The sequence below is a fragment of the Sceloporus undulatus genome, chromosome 1 (genome assembly GCF_019175285.1).
Source record: "Sceloporus undulatus isolate JIND9_A2432 ecotype Alabama chromosome 1, SceUnd_v1.1, whole genome shotgun sequence".
Lineage (NCBI taxonomy): Eukaryota > Metazoa > Chordata > Lepidosauria > Squamata > Phrynosomatidae > Sceloporus > Sceloporus undulatus.
The window spans coordinates 278,657,874-278,676,150 of NC_056522.1; the positions used below are offsets into that span (position 1 = coordinate 278,657,874).

General features: G+C 39.2%; 1 protein-coding gene across 4 annotated transcripts in view; it reads right to left on the minus strand.

Moving 5' to 3' along the window:
- The window catches only part of IRAG1 (inositol 1,4,5-triphosphate receptor associated 1), a 125,733-nt gene that overhangs the window by 99,848 nt on the left and 7,608 nt on the right, over positions 1–18,277 (minus strand). For all 4 annotated transcript variants that reach the window (XM_042461575.1, XM_042461496.1, XM_042461418.1 and 1 more), the window contains exons 3-5: positions 14,467–15,121; positions 12,875–13,001; positions 12,305–12,366 (exon numbers count right to left, since the gene is read on the minus strand). In XM_042461575.1, the coding sequence (XP_042317509.1) occupies positions 12,305–12,366; positions 12,875–13,001; positions 14,467–15,021 (744 nt within the window). In that variant the 5' untranslated portion in view covers positions 15,022–15,121. The remainder of the gene's footprint in view (positions 1–12,304; positions 12,367–12,874; positions 13,002–14,466; positions 15,122–18,277) is intronic.

Consider the following 18,277-nt stretch of genomic DNA (forward strand, 5'->3'; position numbering starts at 1 on the left):
GGGTCATATTATAGTAATCAAATTATTATTATTACAGTATGGAGAACTTGATAAAGTTCTTATGCTTCCTATGAAGCCTCAACAAAGACACAGAGGCGTGTTACAGCCCGCCCCTTTGAGGCGGCCTATAATCGGCCCTTTCCCCACTGTATTGGGGCCTCAGCTGCCACAACGGCATCCTCTGAGGCCCTGATCCACCACTTTCCAGGCCGCTTCCCTGCGGCCTGGAAAAGGGTGTCCTTGGGGATTCATGCCTCAAGGACACCCGATGGCGGTGGGGAGGAGGAGAAAGGGGCTGCTCGGTGCAGACGTCTAAAGGAGCGTCCCTGATGCAACCGTCTAAAGGAGCTCCTTCTCGCGCCATGGAAAGGGCACTCTAGGCGCCCTCGCGCAGCGCGATTTCACACTACGTCGTGATGTAGTCACGGCGGCGCCCATCTGTATACGGCACCGCCATTTTGTACGGACTGGGTCCGTACTAGGGTTAGGGGCATCAAGAAGTGATGCCCCTTTCTAACCCTAGTACATGCTTGTTGCGTACTAGGGTGCCCGTTTGTAACGGGCCAGAGAAACTGGATTGCATAAAAGCTGATTAAATCCTGTTCCTCAGTGGTGCCCATTTCATTATATTATGCTTTCCAGCAACATGCTGTTCTCTTTGATTATGTATTTATCCTCTGAAGAATTTGTATATTTGCCCTCCAAAACACAAACAAAATATTTAGTTAGTTGACTAAAATTTGTTGACTATTGTTAAAATTTTTAAAATTAAGTTATATTTTAAATATAAAGACTTCTATGTTCTACTGTATATTGTATTTTTTATAAACTCAAGAGAATATACAACAGAGAAAAAAACAAAGAATAAAAAATAAAAACAACAACATGGAAACCAGTAAAACAATGAAACCTGTAAAACAAAACCTGAAATGACAAAATTAAAAAAAAAACACACACCAGTATCTTATTTAAAAACATTTAGAGTGGAAACTGATTGTAATTTTGAAGTGAATGTATTGTAAAATTTGGGGGGACATGAGGGAAAGCCTTCTGAGTGTCCAATGAGGCTTTTATGGGTAATGGCATTTCCAGAGGACTTCTCAGGTAGAGTGTAATGACTATGTAGGCAGATAGTGAGATGGGTGGTTCTTTCAAAGATCAAATGCTATTTAGGTCTTTAAAGGTTAAACCAGGGCAGGTCCTTCAGTATTAGCATAATGTAGCATAATATAATTTCAAAGTTGTGTACAAAGTAGTAGTCTAGCTGTCATATTTTACACTAATAGAAGCTTCTAGATATGATTCAAATTAATCCTATGTACAGCACATTGTAGTAGTCAGGCTGTGGTGTGGCTAAGGCATGGGTCTCTGTTGCCAAATCAGGTATTCTCAGAAAAGGTTTTAGCTAGAACATTAGACATAATTGTCCAAATACAGTCCTTGCCAGTGTTGTTGTCTGGGAATTTGGGAACAGTATTGGGTTTAGAAGCATCTATAGACTACAGACCTGATCTTTTGTGGGAAGTGCAGTCCCTTCCAGACCATGATAAATCCTGATCCACAAACCAGCTTTTCTACTGACAAACAATGCCTTATTCATACAACAACAACAACAACAATAATAATAATAATAATAATAATAATAATTTGTTTTATTTATATACCGCTATTCCAAAGGTCATAGCAGTGAACAGCAAGTAAGCTAATTAGCAAGTAAGTATTCCAGCTTGTTTAGCCTCATCCAGACCGTTACTGAATCCAGGTAGGGCCCATGTCATATCAACCATTTGGTGATATTAAACAACATGAATAGACCATATTTGGGTTACATCCACAAATTCCAGGGCTATGAATCTGTGGTACATTTGTGGTACATCCACAAACATTCCAGGGCTTCAATTTTTTTTTAACAACAAAGGAGACAGAAAAGAACTGTAAACCAGCAGTGAGCAAGGTTTGGCCCTCCAGATGTTGCTGATATGGCGCAGCAATTGTGAAGAATGCTAGAAATTGCAGTCCAGCACATGGTGGGCTGCAGTTTGTCCATACCTGTTGTAAACCAATGGCAATGTTGCCAAATTAACCCCTGAACTATTTTCTGGGCATCACTTGATAGGAAAGCCAAATGTCAACCCCAGTATTGCCTTTTCTAGATCAGGAAGAATTGGAAGTAGGATGATTTAGGAGCAGAACAGATGGGAATGAAGGGGCAGCTTGAAGCTGCCCCACCCAAGATGCCTTGCGGCTAGGCTTGCCATATCCTGCCTGGGGGTGGGACTTTCCCGGTTTGGGGCGGGCCTGCACGGTCCCGCCCCGGTTTGGCCCCGCCCCCGGGATTCCCCCCCTCCAGCCAGGCCCTGGAGGTGGCTCCGCAATCGCGGAGCCGCTTCTGAGGCCTCTCTGGGGCTTGGGAGGCAGCGTCTCCCAAGCCTCAGAGGGGCCTTGGAAGGCTCCGCAGTCGGAGCTCCAGCCGCAGGGTCCTCCAAGACCTACGCAAGGCCGGGGAGGGGGAGGAGGCCACTTGCCATCACGGCGATTGCCGCGATGACAGGCCCCCACACTCCTTCCCAGCCTGGGAACAGGCCGAGGCTTCCTCCCAAGCCGGGGAGGAGGAGGAAGCCGCTTGCCATCATGGCGATCGCGCGATGACAGGCGGCCCCCACACTCCTTCCTGGCCTGGGAGCAGGCCGAGGCTTCCTCCCAAGCTGGGAAGGAGAAGGAGAACAAGGTTTTAAAATGTAGGACTTTTTTTTAAAAAAATATTCCTGTCTAGGAAATGTTTTTAAAACGGTCCTACATTTTAAAACCTGTCCTACATTTGTCCCGGTTTGGAGATCCTCACCTATGGCAACCCTACTTGCGGCCATACATGCCACAGCCCCAATCAATGAGGAATCTGGCCAAATAGGAGTAGAAAAGATCTGCTCCTATTTGGGTAGGTTTAAGGCACACCACCACAGCTCCAGGGCAGCTTCTAGGTGTGTGGCACCCCCCCCCCCAACCTGCCAGGAAGCCAGCTTTGAGAGTCAGTCTGTGCCGGCCCTTAGACTTCCTAAACTGCCACCATTCCATTCTTTCTACCCATGCAACACCCCCTAGCTTGCTCTATGGTAGAATAATGATGAGCAAACTCACTCTACTCACTCGGTCAAACTCACACTACTCTCTTCCTTCTACCAGGTTTTTAGGCATGCTAGGTCAGTACCTTCATCTAGTGTTATTTTTATAACCAATTACCTAGCATTAAAAGATAGGGATTTTATGGTGGGAAAACTACCTTCACTGTCACTATGGTTTCCTGTTGGAAAGAATATAACTCTAAAAATGGAAGGACAACTCCCTCCTTTGCTAGCAATATTAAGGTTGGAGTTTCCCTTTATATCTCCCCCTGCTAAGTTGCTCATAACCATCCATTTGCCCCTTCTCCCAAATACATTTTGGTTTTTTTGATATAAAGTTTATTACTTAAAAAAAGTATGACATACAACATATAACATACATAATCAAATACATACCAATGCATAACATCAGTACATTTATCGATTACACACCAACTATAACAAAATATTCACATGCAAATTTAAAATACTTATCAAACTCTATTCTATCAAATGATGTATATAACCTATATATAACCTATCATGTTATATATAATCCTGTTATTTCTTTTATTGTATAATATCATGTATTCCATCTTGTCTTCTCCACTCATACCTATACCTTCTACAGTATATACCTACTCTCTTTCTTTTTCCTTCTTTCTTCCATCTCTTCCTTACTTCTTCCTTCCACTCCTTTCCTTTCCTTCCATTCTATATTCCATTCCATATTCCTACACCCTACATTTCAAAAGGCTAAGGAAGTCAGCATTCACTGTCTCTCTGATTAGGCCTATGCAACAAGAAGAAACCACAGAGAGCTAAACAAGAAAGACTCCACTCACTGTCAGTCCTGAGCAGTAGATCTTCCTTCTCCTTGGTAGCTGCAGGTGCTGCTACTGCTGCTTAGGTTTCATTGACCACAGTGATAAAAGTTGCTGGTGGCAATAATCTATTTCCATGTCCTTAGTTGGCAATCAAAGATACCAAGGTATGCAATTTGGAATAAGTTCATGTTTCTCCCCATTTCACTAAAATGCATCACAACTGAAAATCAGAAGCAGATGCTACTCCACATGTTATTTTTAATCAACTGTCATGCTTGCAAGTTAAAAATTAAAACTGCTTATGGTTCAGATTCATGCAATAAGCTTCCACACCAGGGTTCTGTAAGATTCCAGAGCCACAATTGTTCTGTTACCTGTTAGACGTAGCATTAAAATGGTGGCTTCTCATGACAATATAGAGTGATATTAGATAGGAATGCCTAGAGAAAGATTGTTCTGTCATGTTTATTCATAAGCTTTTGTTTATTTAATTTAAAAAACTATTTGTACTATTTTATCTTGGGCCCAATTTATATGGGAAAAGTGGGGTGTAAGTTAAATAAATAAATGTAATGACATACTAATCAGCAAAAGCCTCCTGTAATTTCAGTTAGATGCCCTCTCCCCTCAAATTCTGCCACTAGTTGCATCTTGCTCAGTGCACTGTGGTGGAATATGGCAGTGATGGTGGATTTTTCCTTAGTTTCTGACATAGCTATTTTACTATTTTGCAAAGAGAAAACAGGAGAGACAGGCAATTAGTAAGTATTAAAATATCCCCCTTCACCATGGAACAAGGAGTAATCCAAATATTGCTGGACTTTGAACAGAAAATAAATTACAGGCAGGAGCTGCAAGGCAGATTCTAATTGAAGATGTAGTAGGAATGAAAAGTTTCATTAGCACTTGCCTAGTCTACACTGCGCAAGCTGCCTCTGCAACCATCTTTTAAAGGTGTTGGGCAATTAGCCACAAGATCTGAAAAGAGGGAGAAGTATAAGACTGGGATCCAGTATGCTTGAGACAATGGTTAACACTTTCTGTATGTACACTGACAGCGCTATATAAATAAATGATAACAACAACAACAACAACAACAACAAAAACCAACCCAAAATCCAATTTGCCTGAATCAATGGCTGGGCAGACAATACAAGTTACAAAATATAAAAAAGATAAAAGAACTATTTTCATATGCAGGAGTTCTTGGCAAATTTAAAAATGCATCCTTAAAATATTTTTCTGCAAATGGTAACTAGTGGTTTCATATTCCTCATTAATACTCAGCCCCACAAGTAAGTTTTTCACTATGTAAAACTAGAATACTGTAAGGCACTTCAAATTCTCTTGCATGACTGTGACTATAGACAACAAGATTTTAAGCTTTCAGTTCATGCTAGCTAGAAAGAAATTAAAAAGTACAAGCCTTGCATCTTCACATAGAATTATCAAAACAATCTGACTGTATGTTCTAACAGAAGTGATGCCTATAAGCCATTGGGTGAAACTGTAACAGTATCATCACCTTTCTGCAGGATTTTTAAAACATGATTTGGGTCTTAAAGAAATCACGTCTGTTTACTTAGGACTGCTTTGAATAGCAAATAGGGGCCATACCAAAAAAACACCTCTGGAAACATATTTTTGAAAAGACCACTTCCAGAGCCACATTATGCAATCCATCAAAGCAAACAGTTCTGGAGTGTACTCTGTTAAATGAACATGTGGCAAAGAAGCTCATACATTGCACACTATTGTTACACTGAGCTCATTTTACACTTTTTTGTTTATAAGCAGAGTAACAGCTAATAATCTCAAACTGTTAGCAAAGCAGCAAACTGCTGCTAATGATTCTAAGCTTAGGACAAATTTTACTGATAAATAAAGTAAGCTAGTTGCTTTAAACATTAGAATTTACCATGGATTGGCACTGATATTTCTTCATCACAGTGTAATATTTGCTAAACAGTATGCAAGAAAGAGATGGACTCAGTCAAGACCATTGCTTTTGCCTCTCCTATTCAGCAAACTGAAAGCCAGTACAATCAATACAAATTTCATCCCTCTAAAGTATAGCATGGAGGTACTGTACCTTTAAGGAGGAAAAGGGGTTCCGTTTTGGATCTCAGCTGAAGAAAGCTGTTTATTCTTGGTTTATGGAGATTACTTACCTAAAACTGAGCTATTCCTCTTGTTTTCCCCCTTCAGGAAAACCTCCCTCTCTCTCTTCTGTTCACTCTGGGAGCTTTTACCATTTAAGGTCAATGTGTTACATCTGGTTCCCTTAACTAAGCTAAAGCACTTTCTTACTCAAAGAGACCAAGCTGAGCTTCTAACATTAAACATGACTTTTAGTTTTAAGTAACTCTTCTGAAAACCTTTCCTGAGGTCTCAACGAATCCGAGAGAAAGGCTTCCTTTATTTTAGCACCAAGACTGAGAACAATCCTCCATTAACATTTCTCTTACAGTTTGGAACACGAGGATGTTAGCAACTCATTTCTGAGGAACTAAACTTAAAAGAAGCAAGTAGGAAGCAAATTAAATTGCTAGACTGAATTGATGTGCTGTGTTGATTCTTTAATACAGATGTACAAAAATATTGGAAACCCCCCCCCCATCTCCCTTTGGGCAAAAAGCACTGACACATCACTAGGTAGATACAAGCATTTAGACAAAACTTTGATCTAGTTCCAGAGAAGGCCCGTATTCCCCTATTACAGAGAGACTACATGCAACCAATCTGAGAGCTTTGAAAGAAGAGTAAAATATACATGTAAATTCAAATGGATGTTATCTGTATCTTGCATGGAAAGAAGAACAAGCAGTCATTTTGTTTTCATGATGTGCAAGCATCTATATGCAGTAGAGGTGGGGAAAAAGAATTGTAAATGTTTTTTTAAATGATAGAAAAATGCATTTCTTGGGAGTCAGGAAATCCTAGCAAGGAAAATATTCACAGTTTAGGGCTTATTCTGAACAAAATGTACACATGGGTATTCTGTGCAGAAAATTCTATATTCTCCACAATCCACCCCTAAATGAATTTTATACAGAATAATTCCCAAACTGCAAATAGTCATCAAAAGCAGCATAGATTTTGAATACTTTCTCACAGCTGGGGGGAAATTGCTAAAATCATTCATTGTTGCTCTTGAGAGCAAAATTAATGAAGCGTCACATTACACAATTATGATTCCACTTTAACTGTCAAGGTTCCATTTTGTGGAGTCCTGGGTTTTGGAGTTTAGGGAGGGGCATTTACAATTCTCAGCGCTTGTGTTTCAACCAAACTCATCTCTATTGCTTCAAGCTGCAAATCCCAGGATTCCACAGGATGTAGTCATGACATGGTAGTGCTATAATTGTGTAGTGTGAGACGGCTGCTGATACCTGGCTCCACTTGCATCTAATGTGGCATAAATCACACTGTGAAACCTCTGGTTCCCAAATCATTAGTAATTGTAGTAGTAGTAATAGTACTGTGAATTCCCCTTCCCCTCTAAAAGTAGCATTGCATAATCAGAAAAGAAGGCACTGATATGCATAAATTAACACAGGCTAATTTCCAAGTAGAAATGCATATTTAGAAATAATTACTGCAAGACAAGGAAGACTGTGACCAGATGATCCATGTCTCAGACTGTGTTCCAAATGCTAGTAGTTGGTGCCCAATGACAGTGCTCCTACTTTCCCTTAATGTTCCAAAGGCTGTCAGAACATGCCTCTGACATCCTTCAAATTATACTGTCAGGTGATCTGAAAAGTGCTATTTGGACAATAAAATAAGTAAGCAAAGATTAATAGCTGACTTTCTTTTAGTCATGTGATTTAAAAAACAAACTTCTTCAGCATGTACATTTAAGTCTATTTTAAGATTATCAAAATATCTGTGCATATCAACGAAAAGGCATTTTAGTCCAAGTTTTGAACTGATATAAAAAAACAACACACCACTCTTGCAATTTTGTTGGTTTTATCATTTTTCCAGTGTGTGTCAGGTATTTCTTTCCACAGTTGGTCCTCTGTATCAACAGATTCTGCATCCCCAGCTTGAAAATTTATATTTTAACCACCACCCCCCCAAAAAAAACCCTCAGTGGATACCAAAGGCCAACTGTACTACATTTTAATATTCTTGAAATAATCATCATGTGGCACTCAAATTTAAACAATTTGCTGTGAAGTAGACAGCCCAAAAGGTCTCCCTTATCTGGAGATATTCCAAAATCTGAAAAACTCTGAAATCCCAAACACTTCTGGTGCCAAGCATTTCAGATAAGGGAGACTCAACTTATATCAGCAAAAATATTTATGCCTGTCCAGTTAGTTCAAGTTTAAAATGAGTTCCTGATATTCAGGAAGCCAATGCAATTAACTAAGATTAATGAAGATTTTTTTTGCAAGGACGTATTGATATAGTTTCAAATGAAACCATTGCCTCATAATATGTACAGAAGATTTGGCCATTTAAATGTCTTACCAAGAATCTTCAAAGATTTTCAACAGTCTGATGGTTTTTAATATAGTGTTACCTCCACAAAGTCCTACTCTGGTAACTCACTATGGTGTGGAGGAGATCATGGTCTTTTGAATGTTTGGCAGGAGATCACTATTTTCGGCAGGTTTTACCAAGTTTGTAGGGTTTTCAGTATGGTCTCAGTGAAAAGCATCCAGGACCAGTCCAGATAAGTGCAGAGAGATCTGCCATCAGAAATCTGGCCACAAGATGATGAATTGGCCACAAAAACTGTGAACACAGTGGCATTGGGAAAGTATTGCACTCTGCTTTGATGCAGTGGAATTATCGCTCTTCAATGTATTCAAGGTCAGCTCAGAGTGCATATGTTTGATTTTTTAAAAATAGACACAACAACTACATGCACAATCACTACCTGTGTCCTCTCCATGAATCCAATGGAATGCGCTCTCTCTCTCTCTCTCTCTCTCTCTCTCTATATATATATATATGTAGTCTCAAATATCATCCACAAATTAATGTGTATGTTGGTAGAAGTTGTATTTGTGAAAAGTCACCAGATTAATCAGTCACCAGATACTCCAAGCCACTTCAGACTGGAAGATGCTTTCTCTCATTTTCCCACTGATGCCTCAAAACACAGGCTGAATAACATGGTTAGTCCCTAATAGAATAGATCCACTGAATCAATGGGAAATTGATAGGTCAACATGCATGTAAGTTCATTTAATTTTACAGGCCTACTTTAGTTTAGACCAACAGTTAGATAAAGATGATAAAGACCAGCGAGAGCCACAGAAACATGAATAGCCAAACAGGTGGGGTTTCATAGTTTGCTGTACCTTATTGCCCCAGGCCTTAAGTCAGCTTGAATGATGGTAGTAAATGCAACAGTGTCTCATAGCATCTTAAAGACTAATACATTTCATCCTTGCCATATGTACAATAAATTGTTACATTTAAGCTGTTTAGTAGAAAAGTTTCCACACATGCTTAAAGAGTGTGCCCTAACAATAAAGTGAACTCTGCAATGTAATCCTATTTTAATAGCACAAAACATAAACAATTCATGTTCTCAATCTGCCCTGAGAAATTCTAATTTTACACACAGCTTCTTGGTAGTGACAGATGTTATTCTTAGTCAAATTCACAGAGGCCTGGGGACCACTCTTCCATGCTCATTAGCAAGAAGATCTCCAGGGAAAAGCCATGCCAGGATAAACCAAAATTGTTAAAGTACAAAAAAAAGTTATTCTATAGTTCAATAGGGCTGGTAAAAGAAAAAGAAAAACTCCAACTGACTTTTAAAAAATGTATGAACCCCACAAGTGAGGAGTCCTGGATGTGTGTATGTGGTTTTCCTTTCCTTTCCTTTCTTTCTTTCTGTCTTTCTTTCTTTCTTTCTTTCTTTCTTTTACATTAGGAAGGTATTAAAGCCCATTTCAGCCTTGGTTTAATTTTGCAGCCAGGTCTCAGAAAAGCATGGCTGCAATATTAATATTCTGGTATTCTGTTTCATTTTTACAATGGGCTACAGCTATGGGCAAATTTCAATAGACAGTTTGCATCATCTTGAATATGCTAAAACAAAATGTAGCAAAATCACATGCAGAAAATCTGCACTGATGCAGGAAAGGCAGCCCTAAAATAACAGAAATAAATTTCCTTCCTCCACTCCACTTCTCTCTGTCAGAAGCCTCTGAGACCAAACCTCAAGGTCTTGAGATCTCCACGTGTGCCTGTGCCTTCGTGGGATGAAGGTCCACATATCTCAATACTGGAACCACCTTTTTGCAGAGGGGCTCTAGGGAGACACAGGAGAGCTTGGGAGGCAAAGGGACTTGGGGGAATAGAGGCTCCTTCTCCCTTTTGCAGAGGGGCTCTGGGAGACATAGGACAGCTTGGGAGGCAAAGGGACTTGGGTGTATGGAGGCTCCTTCTCCCTTTCCCAGAGGGGAAAAGTGCCTAAGTGATTGATTGACTGCTTAAAAACAAAACAAAAAACAGATTTGAAAGATGCAAATGGGAATGGGGAACAAAAGTAGCCCATGCCAAAATGCATCAAAGCAACTGACGTCACTGTGATGTCTAATCGCCTAAGCGCTTGACTGACAGCTGCTTAAAAAAAAGAGGTTCCGGAAGGGCAATGGAAACAGGGAGCAAATTACTCCGCTTTAAAATACAGCAGGGAAAAAATACAATGAGAACAAAAACATGGTCAAAATAAATCGAGTCATTTTGCAGTCTTTCCTAATGGAAACAAAGGACCAGATTCAATTAGGACTCAGAAAAAAAATTCTAGCCAGAATCGCAACAATATATGTCACTTTTTGTGCCCAGTGGGAATGGGGCCTTAAAGCGGTTCCTGTTCTTGCCAAAGTAACATAAGCCCTGTTCAGGTATTTGACTAAATAAGCATAAGGCTAAAGTGGGGGACACAAATTTTCATGTGCACATAGGCTCTCTCCTTCACAATTTTTTCCAAGTACCCAATGGTAAATTAGAGTTTTGTGTGCTGAATGCAGAAGTCTGAAGAAGACTCTGTAACCTCATTTAACTGAATGTGGTTACAAAGTTCCTGTTAACAGGAACTCTGATAAAGTTGGGTTACTGCTTATTCTGTGTTCAGCAAAACATATTACAGAGCCCTTTTCAGACCTTCCTGTTTAATGCATGAATATTTAACTTACATTTGGATGCTCAGGAAAATGGGGGCAGGAAATTTAGTGTCACTTACATCCCCATCTCCATTTTAGTTCCCCAGATATTCAGGTAAACACACAAACAGGGCTATGGTGTTCCTGAACTTTGCGGTGTCCCTTGCATCTCTTTGTTGATCTTTGTTCCCAAACTCTTTCTCTTTAGTCCTGATTTCTCTTTTGTCTGCATTCCAATCCTGTTACCTGTCTTCATCCCTCAGTTTTTACCTTTTGATAGAACTCAGCCCCTTGGGGCCTTGACAGATCGGCACTAACGGCTGGCCTCAGGGCAGAGTGGGGGTGTAGCGTCCACATGATGCACACCCCAATGCTGCCCTGATGCTGGCATCATGCAGTGCACCCAACCGCATGGTGGCCAGCATCACAGTGCTCCTTTGGCACTACACCCAGATGACACATGGCAAAATGAGCACTGAACAGCTGCAGCACCAGTGGCTATGGTGCCCTTTCCAAGGCACAAAAAGGAGCCACTTTTTGGGGCTCCTTTTTGCTCTGTGGAAAGGCCATATGAGGCTGCAGTGTGTGGTTGCCGCAACCCTGATCTGGTGATGAAAGAGGAGGCTGCAGTCTGTTCAGCCCCTTGGTTCCCAGTCTATCTCAGATTGTTGCCTATGGCACAGTCTTGAGTCTTTCTCAAACAGTTTTCCACATCTAGTTTGGCTTCCCTCTTTTCCACTGCAGGATACATTTCCTTAAGGCACTATAAGGGAGTTGTCAGCCCTTTGGATGTTGAAGAATGATCAGTGTTCACTACTGTCCAAGCTAGGAGAGGCTATTGAAAATTGGAGTTCAACAATTTATCAGCCCTCTCTTAAAGTTTGGCCTATATAATTGTAATTGTAAAAAGCCTACAAATAGGACTTGGATCTAATATGACACTCCTATTTCTTCCCTTGTATTAATATGCCCCCATGACAAGTAACCATTGATAGACTCTATGGTTCTCCATAGCTCTTTTTGCTCTTCTTAAATTGTATTAAACGTTTGGGATAGAACAGACTTTTTATTTTCAAAACAGCTAGGAAACAATACCTAAATTCTAATATAAATCACTGACTGAACTAGTAATGTTAGAAATTATAAACCAATACAAACTTTTGGAGACTTTATATTTACTCACATAAACTTATTTACGTTAATCTCAGATACAAAACACATTCTTACAATCTTAATTTCTTACCTTATTGTATTTACTGTTTTTCATTTCCAATGTATGCTTTTCCTGTGCAGAATATTTTTCATCTGCTCATACCAAAGAAACAAGAACAATACAATTAGAGAGTAGATAAAACAGCACACTTGAACTTTACAATAAATGTTAGTGCACACTGTGCCTGTGAAGTGCACACTGAGGCCTGTAGAGTTCAGTATGATACATTAAATATACAGTCAGTTAAAACTCTTGACTGGCTTATAGATGCTTTTGAGTTTGTTCTCTTCATTTCTATTTGATGTACATAGGATGCATTACATACCACAAAAAGTAAGCCAATATCATAATAGTTGTAAGGCCATGTGGCTTCCCAGAAGTCACTTCCCCAGTTACCATAGTTTAACAAGATCTTTGACAATTATAATTAGGTTTTCCTAGTTTTCTCCTGGGGTGATCTTTGCCAAAGGAGTCATGCAACTTGGTCACATCAATACATATTTTGTAGGACAAGAACCCTCCTCCAATCACAAAGTCTTATTTGTCAAATCTAATAGGACACCACATCTTAGCTTTATCTAGGGCAACTTTTTTTCCTACCATCCATTTTATCATTGTTTTGATGACTGATTTGCTGTTGCTCCACTGAAAAACAATGGGGTAGTTTATTTTCCATGCCAATAAGTGCTGTACTTCCATTGTCTTCACAGTTTGATGGTTCTGCAGACTGAACAAATACATCATTTAGTTGCACGTACTGGATTACATTTGTATTTTCCTAGCTATGAGCCTGCCCGGAATATAAGAGCCACGACAGAAACCCTGTTGTGCGTCCTACCATTCCAAGAGTATATGAGGAAGAGTTTCACTGCAGGAGGATATCAGTTGTAGAACTCTCTTCTAACGGAAGTGGGGCAGCCTCCATCCCCTTTGAGCAGCCAAGACTGCACTGTTTGATATGGGCTTTGGTTTAACTGTTATTTTTAAAAACAGGTTTTAAAAACTAGCTTTAAAATTAGTTTTAAAATTATTTTTGGTTTGTTTTTATGCAATATTGTTATCTGTTGTATATTACTTTGGGGAGCCCTAGCTAGTTTTAACAACAAGCATACTTATAGGCAATGAGCAAATACAGGAAGGAAGGAAGGAGAAATGTTCCTGTTAATTTCCCCTAATTTTAACTGAACAGATCTACTGGAGTCATCATTCAAGTGTTTCCTTATCTATGCAATTAAACTAAAGCTTAAAAACTATTTCTCCTTACCACAGAATAATGCCTGAATACTATGAAGATGATGCAAGCTGAATATATTAGTAGAACAGTCAACACAGATAAGATCATCTATTGCTCAGTTACGCATTTCTTGTATTTCCACAAACAATTCCTAAATATCCAGAACTTTTAAAGGAAAAAAATTATTCTGCTGTTTGCTGCACATAGATCTTACCATACCCATCTGACAGAAAATGTTATAATTTTTACTAGGTTTGAGTGAGTTATGCATAGCTAGCAGTCCATCAAACTTTAGATTAAGGTTTTCAATTGGGTATCAGTTAATTTAAATGTGCACTCCCAACATCAAGTAATCGGTTACTTGGAAGCCATCATGAATATTCAATAAGTTCTCTGAGGTGTCACCCAGATACTTCTTTCCTGTTGAATTTTTTAAAGGAAAATACTGTTTCCTATTGACCTCTATAAGAAAATAAAATTTAGTCGAGCATAGAAACCTTCTTAATTTTATGAAGACAGAAGTTAGGTACTGCTTTACTCAGATTTAAGCCCCATTAATATGCAATGACATCTCAGCCCTAGAGCAAGGATATACTTTATAACTGTATCCACAGCCAGGAGCCTCAGTAAATTACTCCTGTCTTTTACCTTTATCTTATTTAGTGCTATTATACTGTATATACATTCTCAGTTTTTGTCAGCTCCATTGGGGGGGGGTCTATCATCATTCAGAAACAGGAGATATAAAGAATGTTCAATATTTCTTACTCGCAGAATTGTAAGACTACATCTTAATTGGCATTGCTTCAATTTATAGTACATATTTATTCATTAAAATTTTAATGTCCCATTCTATATCATAGGATCTCAGGGTGGCACAAAAATGAAATAAATTTAAAGCTTATAAACCAATTAAACATTTAAAACTATATTTAAAAAGTTAAAACAGATACACTACCTCTATGAAGTCTGGCATATTTTCCTCCTTTGCACAATGGCCTTTCGCATATTCTTCTAACAAAAAGCATCCTTCCGTTTCAGAAATCCACAACTGAAGTGCTTGAATTATCTGTTGAATGTATAGGTTTGCCATACTGTTTTCCAATTTGTTCTCATGGAAACCTTTCAAAATCTTAGGAACCGATTCTTTTGGTTTTAAAGCAGTAAACTGGTTGCCCTTTAATTGGTTAAGTTGCATATTGTGTTCTGAAACCTTCTTATGCAGAAGTTTTTCTTCATTTATCAGAGTGATGCTGTCTTTTCCCATAGTTTTAGAAATGTCCAAAATTGCTGCCAGTCTTTCTTCTGGATTCCACAATGTTTTCCCACTCAATACTTTTTTCCAAGCCTGAGACAGTGCCAGCATTTGGTCCTTTCCTTCACTTTGTGTTAACATCCAGCTGTACACTGCATCTAGACTTTGTAATTCTGTTTTGCTTAAACCCACTCCAAGGTAGTCATTGGCAGAATTCATATTCATTGCTTCCAAGCAGCAATGATCACAATTCACCATACAGCTGGAAGAAGTTTGATTCTCTGCTTTGAATGGACCTTCTTCTGAGTGTTCATTTGTTTCACCCAATTCTTCTGCCTGAACATTTGGCCTATAAGAACTGAGAATAAAAATTAAGATCAGCAACAAAAGTGCCATTTATTTATGTGCATTTAACATAACTTTCCAAGTGTCTACTTTTGTTTAGACACTACTGATTGTAAGCACCATGTTGAATCAGAGTACAGGTTTATCTAGTCCAGTTCTGTTGTGCAGTTCCCCATCAGCAGCTGGAATTCAGAGACATAACTGTATATGATAGCATTGGAGAAAACGCATATAGACACCATGGGTAGTATACTGATAGCCTCACCCTGCAGTAGTATGCCCTTTGAAGTCATCTAAACAAATGACTATTATTATCTTCTCTATGGAGATTATCACACAGGAACGGGATAGGGACGGGATAGCCCCCCCATCCGTGACCTGAGTGAAAGTGATAGCACAAATCACCTTCACATGAAAGCGGGCTGAAAAGCACTTTCAGCCATCAGCTGAAAGTGTTTTCAGCTGTCAAGGTATTAACAGGTTCCTCTGTTATTACAAAACACTAGAAATTACAGTAGAAAGTGGTTTCAGCTGATGGCTGAAAGTGCTTTTCAGCCCACTTTTATGTGAAAGTGATTTGCACTATCCCTTTCACTCATGCTTCCCAGGTGGCTGAATGATGGGTTCAGAGCACTTGCGGGCAAAAGTGATTCACATGACCTCTGAAATTTTCCCCATTCACCTTCAGAGGATGATTTCAGTTTCAAATATTAGGAGAGGAATTGACATCATTTTTTTCCTCATACCATGGTTAGTTTTCTACCCAACAGTTTTATACACCTTCCTTATTTGCCTTCTTACTAAAGCTAAAAAGCTCCCTAATGTACTGTGTTTTGTTATTCATCATTGTGTTTTCTAGCTGCCAACTTGTTGGAGCATTTTTTTGCATTTTGTTTATTTATTTAATTAATTTATATTCTGTCTTTCTCCTTGAACAGGACCCAAGGCAGCTATATGCAAGGGTAGCTATAGTTAATCTAGTGGTCCCTTCAGCTGCAGGAATTCCAGTGGGTATATGAGTTTCCTTTATACAAAAGGGATTCCTCATTCACTGGAGTACTGTAGCTAAGCCCATGTCTGCCTTTCAGTTTGAGAATATGGGCTACCTAACATAGCATTGTAAAGCAAGACTTACTTATTTATTTAATTTACACGATGCCTTTCTCTCAGAGTGGGACCCAAAGTGGCTGATAAAAAACCCTGACAATGAGATTTTAAAAAATAATTAAAATAATCATAATTTTAAAATCATTACATTAAAACAATATGAAATTATTTTAAAGGAATACAAAAGTTTTTTTTTAAAAAAAAATAAAGGACATGCACCAATAAGAAGCCACCCTATAATCAATTAGATATTTAAGCCAGCTTAAATAAAAAAGGTCTTTTCCTGTAGGCAAAAGAAGAGCAGGGAGGAGGCCAGCCTAGCCTCTCACATAAGGAAATTTCAGAGGGTGGGAGCAACTGAGAAGGATCTCTCCCATGCCCTCACCAAGCAAAACAGTGACAGTGGCAGGACTGAATGAAAGTCCACTCCTTTAGATTCAGATTTGTGAAAGGATGCCATGTAGAAGATGGAGCCAAGTTGCCTTCAGAGACTAGTACATGAACCAAAGGTTTTTTGAACCAATTTCAAGAAAAAAGATTTCATCTAAATATTAAGAGCTGTTCAACACTGAAATAGATTGTCCCAAACCCTGAACCCTCCTCGAAGCAAGAGTTGTCCAGGAAAATACCACAGTCTTTCACTGTTTACCTGATCATTGCCTGTGACATCTCCTGGAAGGATACATTATTGCAGTTGGGCGTCCCTCAACCCTCTCCTCTTGTTGATCACACAGGCACCCCATTCTGAAGGAGCCCTGGTGGTGCAGTGGTTAAATGCCAGTACTGCTGTCACAAGGTTGTGAGTTCAAACCCAGGGTTCCAAGGTTGACTCAGCCTTCCATCCTTTCGTAGGTCAGTAAAATGAGTACTCAGCTTGTTGAGGGCAATTGGCTAACATACTGTAAAGCACTTAGAGAGTGCTTAATTCAATGATAAGCAGTAAAGAAATGTAAATGCTAGAAAATTCAATTGCTACTCTACTCTCAGTAGACGTGGGCAGCCTTTCCATGGAGTCCTGTCAGCAAGGAAGCTGCAGTGGCACCTCCTCAGGGGACAGACCAGTAGAGCTGGTGTAGTGTTGTCTGCTTGGCCCATGTAGAGACTGCTTGTGATGTCACACTTGCACAGTCTGATTCGTTTGGCTGCCACCATGGCCGATCTAGGGTGAGTCCAGAGCATAATGCTCCAGGCTGGCCCCAGATTTTAGACAGAGAGTGATGGATTATCCTTCACTGGTGATCTTTAAAAAGAGGTTGGATGGCCATCTTTCAGGACTGCATTAGCTGTCTATTCTTCCATGGCAAAAGTGGCCACTGTTGTCCCTTCCAGTTCTCTGAAGATTTTTTTTTTCAGGCTCAGCTCAGAATTTAGAAGCTGTGTATGTCATATAATACCTCTCCAGATTTTGCTCCAGTAAATGCATTTTATCCTCATAAAAGCAGAATCTGAATCACTTTAAAAATGTGGTCTTTTCATACTGTGGACACTGTACACTCACCATCATTCAACATTGTTTTGTTAACCCACCTCTTGGTTATATTTAGAACAAGGATTCTCTTTCCAATTTTAAATTTTGTTCAGTGCTAGCGAAGTTGCAGATCTCCAAACAAACACTAACTATAACACAGATAATGACACAATCCTACTCAAGAAAGTGAAATGTATACAGGAGATTAGATGTTCCCGGATGGCAGGGTTTATCTTTGTGCTATTGTTTGTGTCCTTTCCCCTTCCTATTTTTGTCTATTACTGAAAAGTTAAATTAATATTCTTTAAAAAACCAAAAGTATTCCAAAGATGTTCCTTTCAGTCTTTAAACCAATAATTAAAAAGGAGTGTTAGCAGTTATAAATAGATGCCCTTTATCAAAGGCACAGAGAAACAGGAGAAAATTAAATGGCTAAATTCAAAGCATAGTTGCCTTACCACTCTCATCCCCAAAATCTTTTGGATTCCACCCAAACTAATAGTTTGTTTAGGTCCATCCATTTATGCATTATTTTAATGTAAAGTTATAGTCCATCCATTCAAGATGGTTATCTACTGGACAAGTCAATAGAAA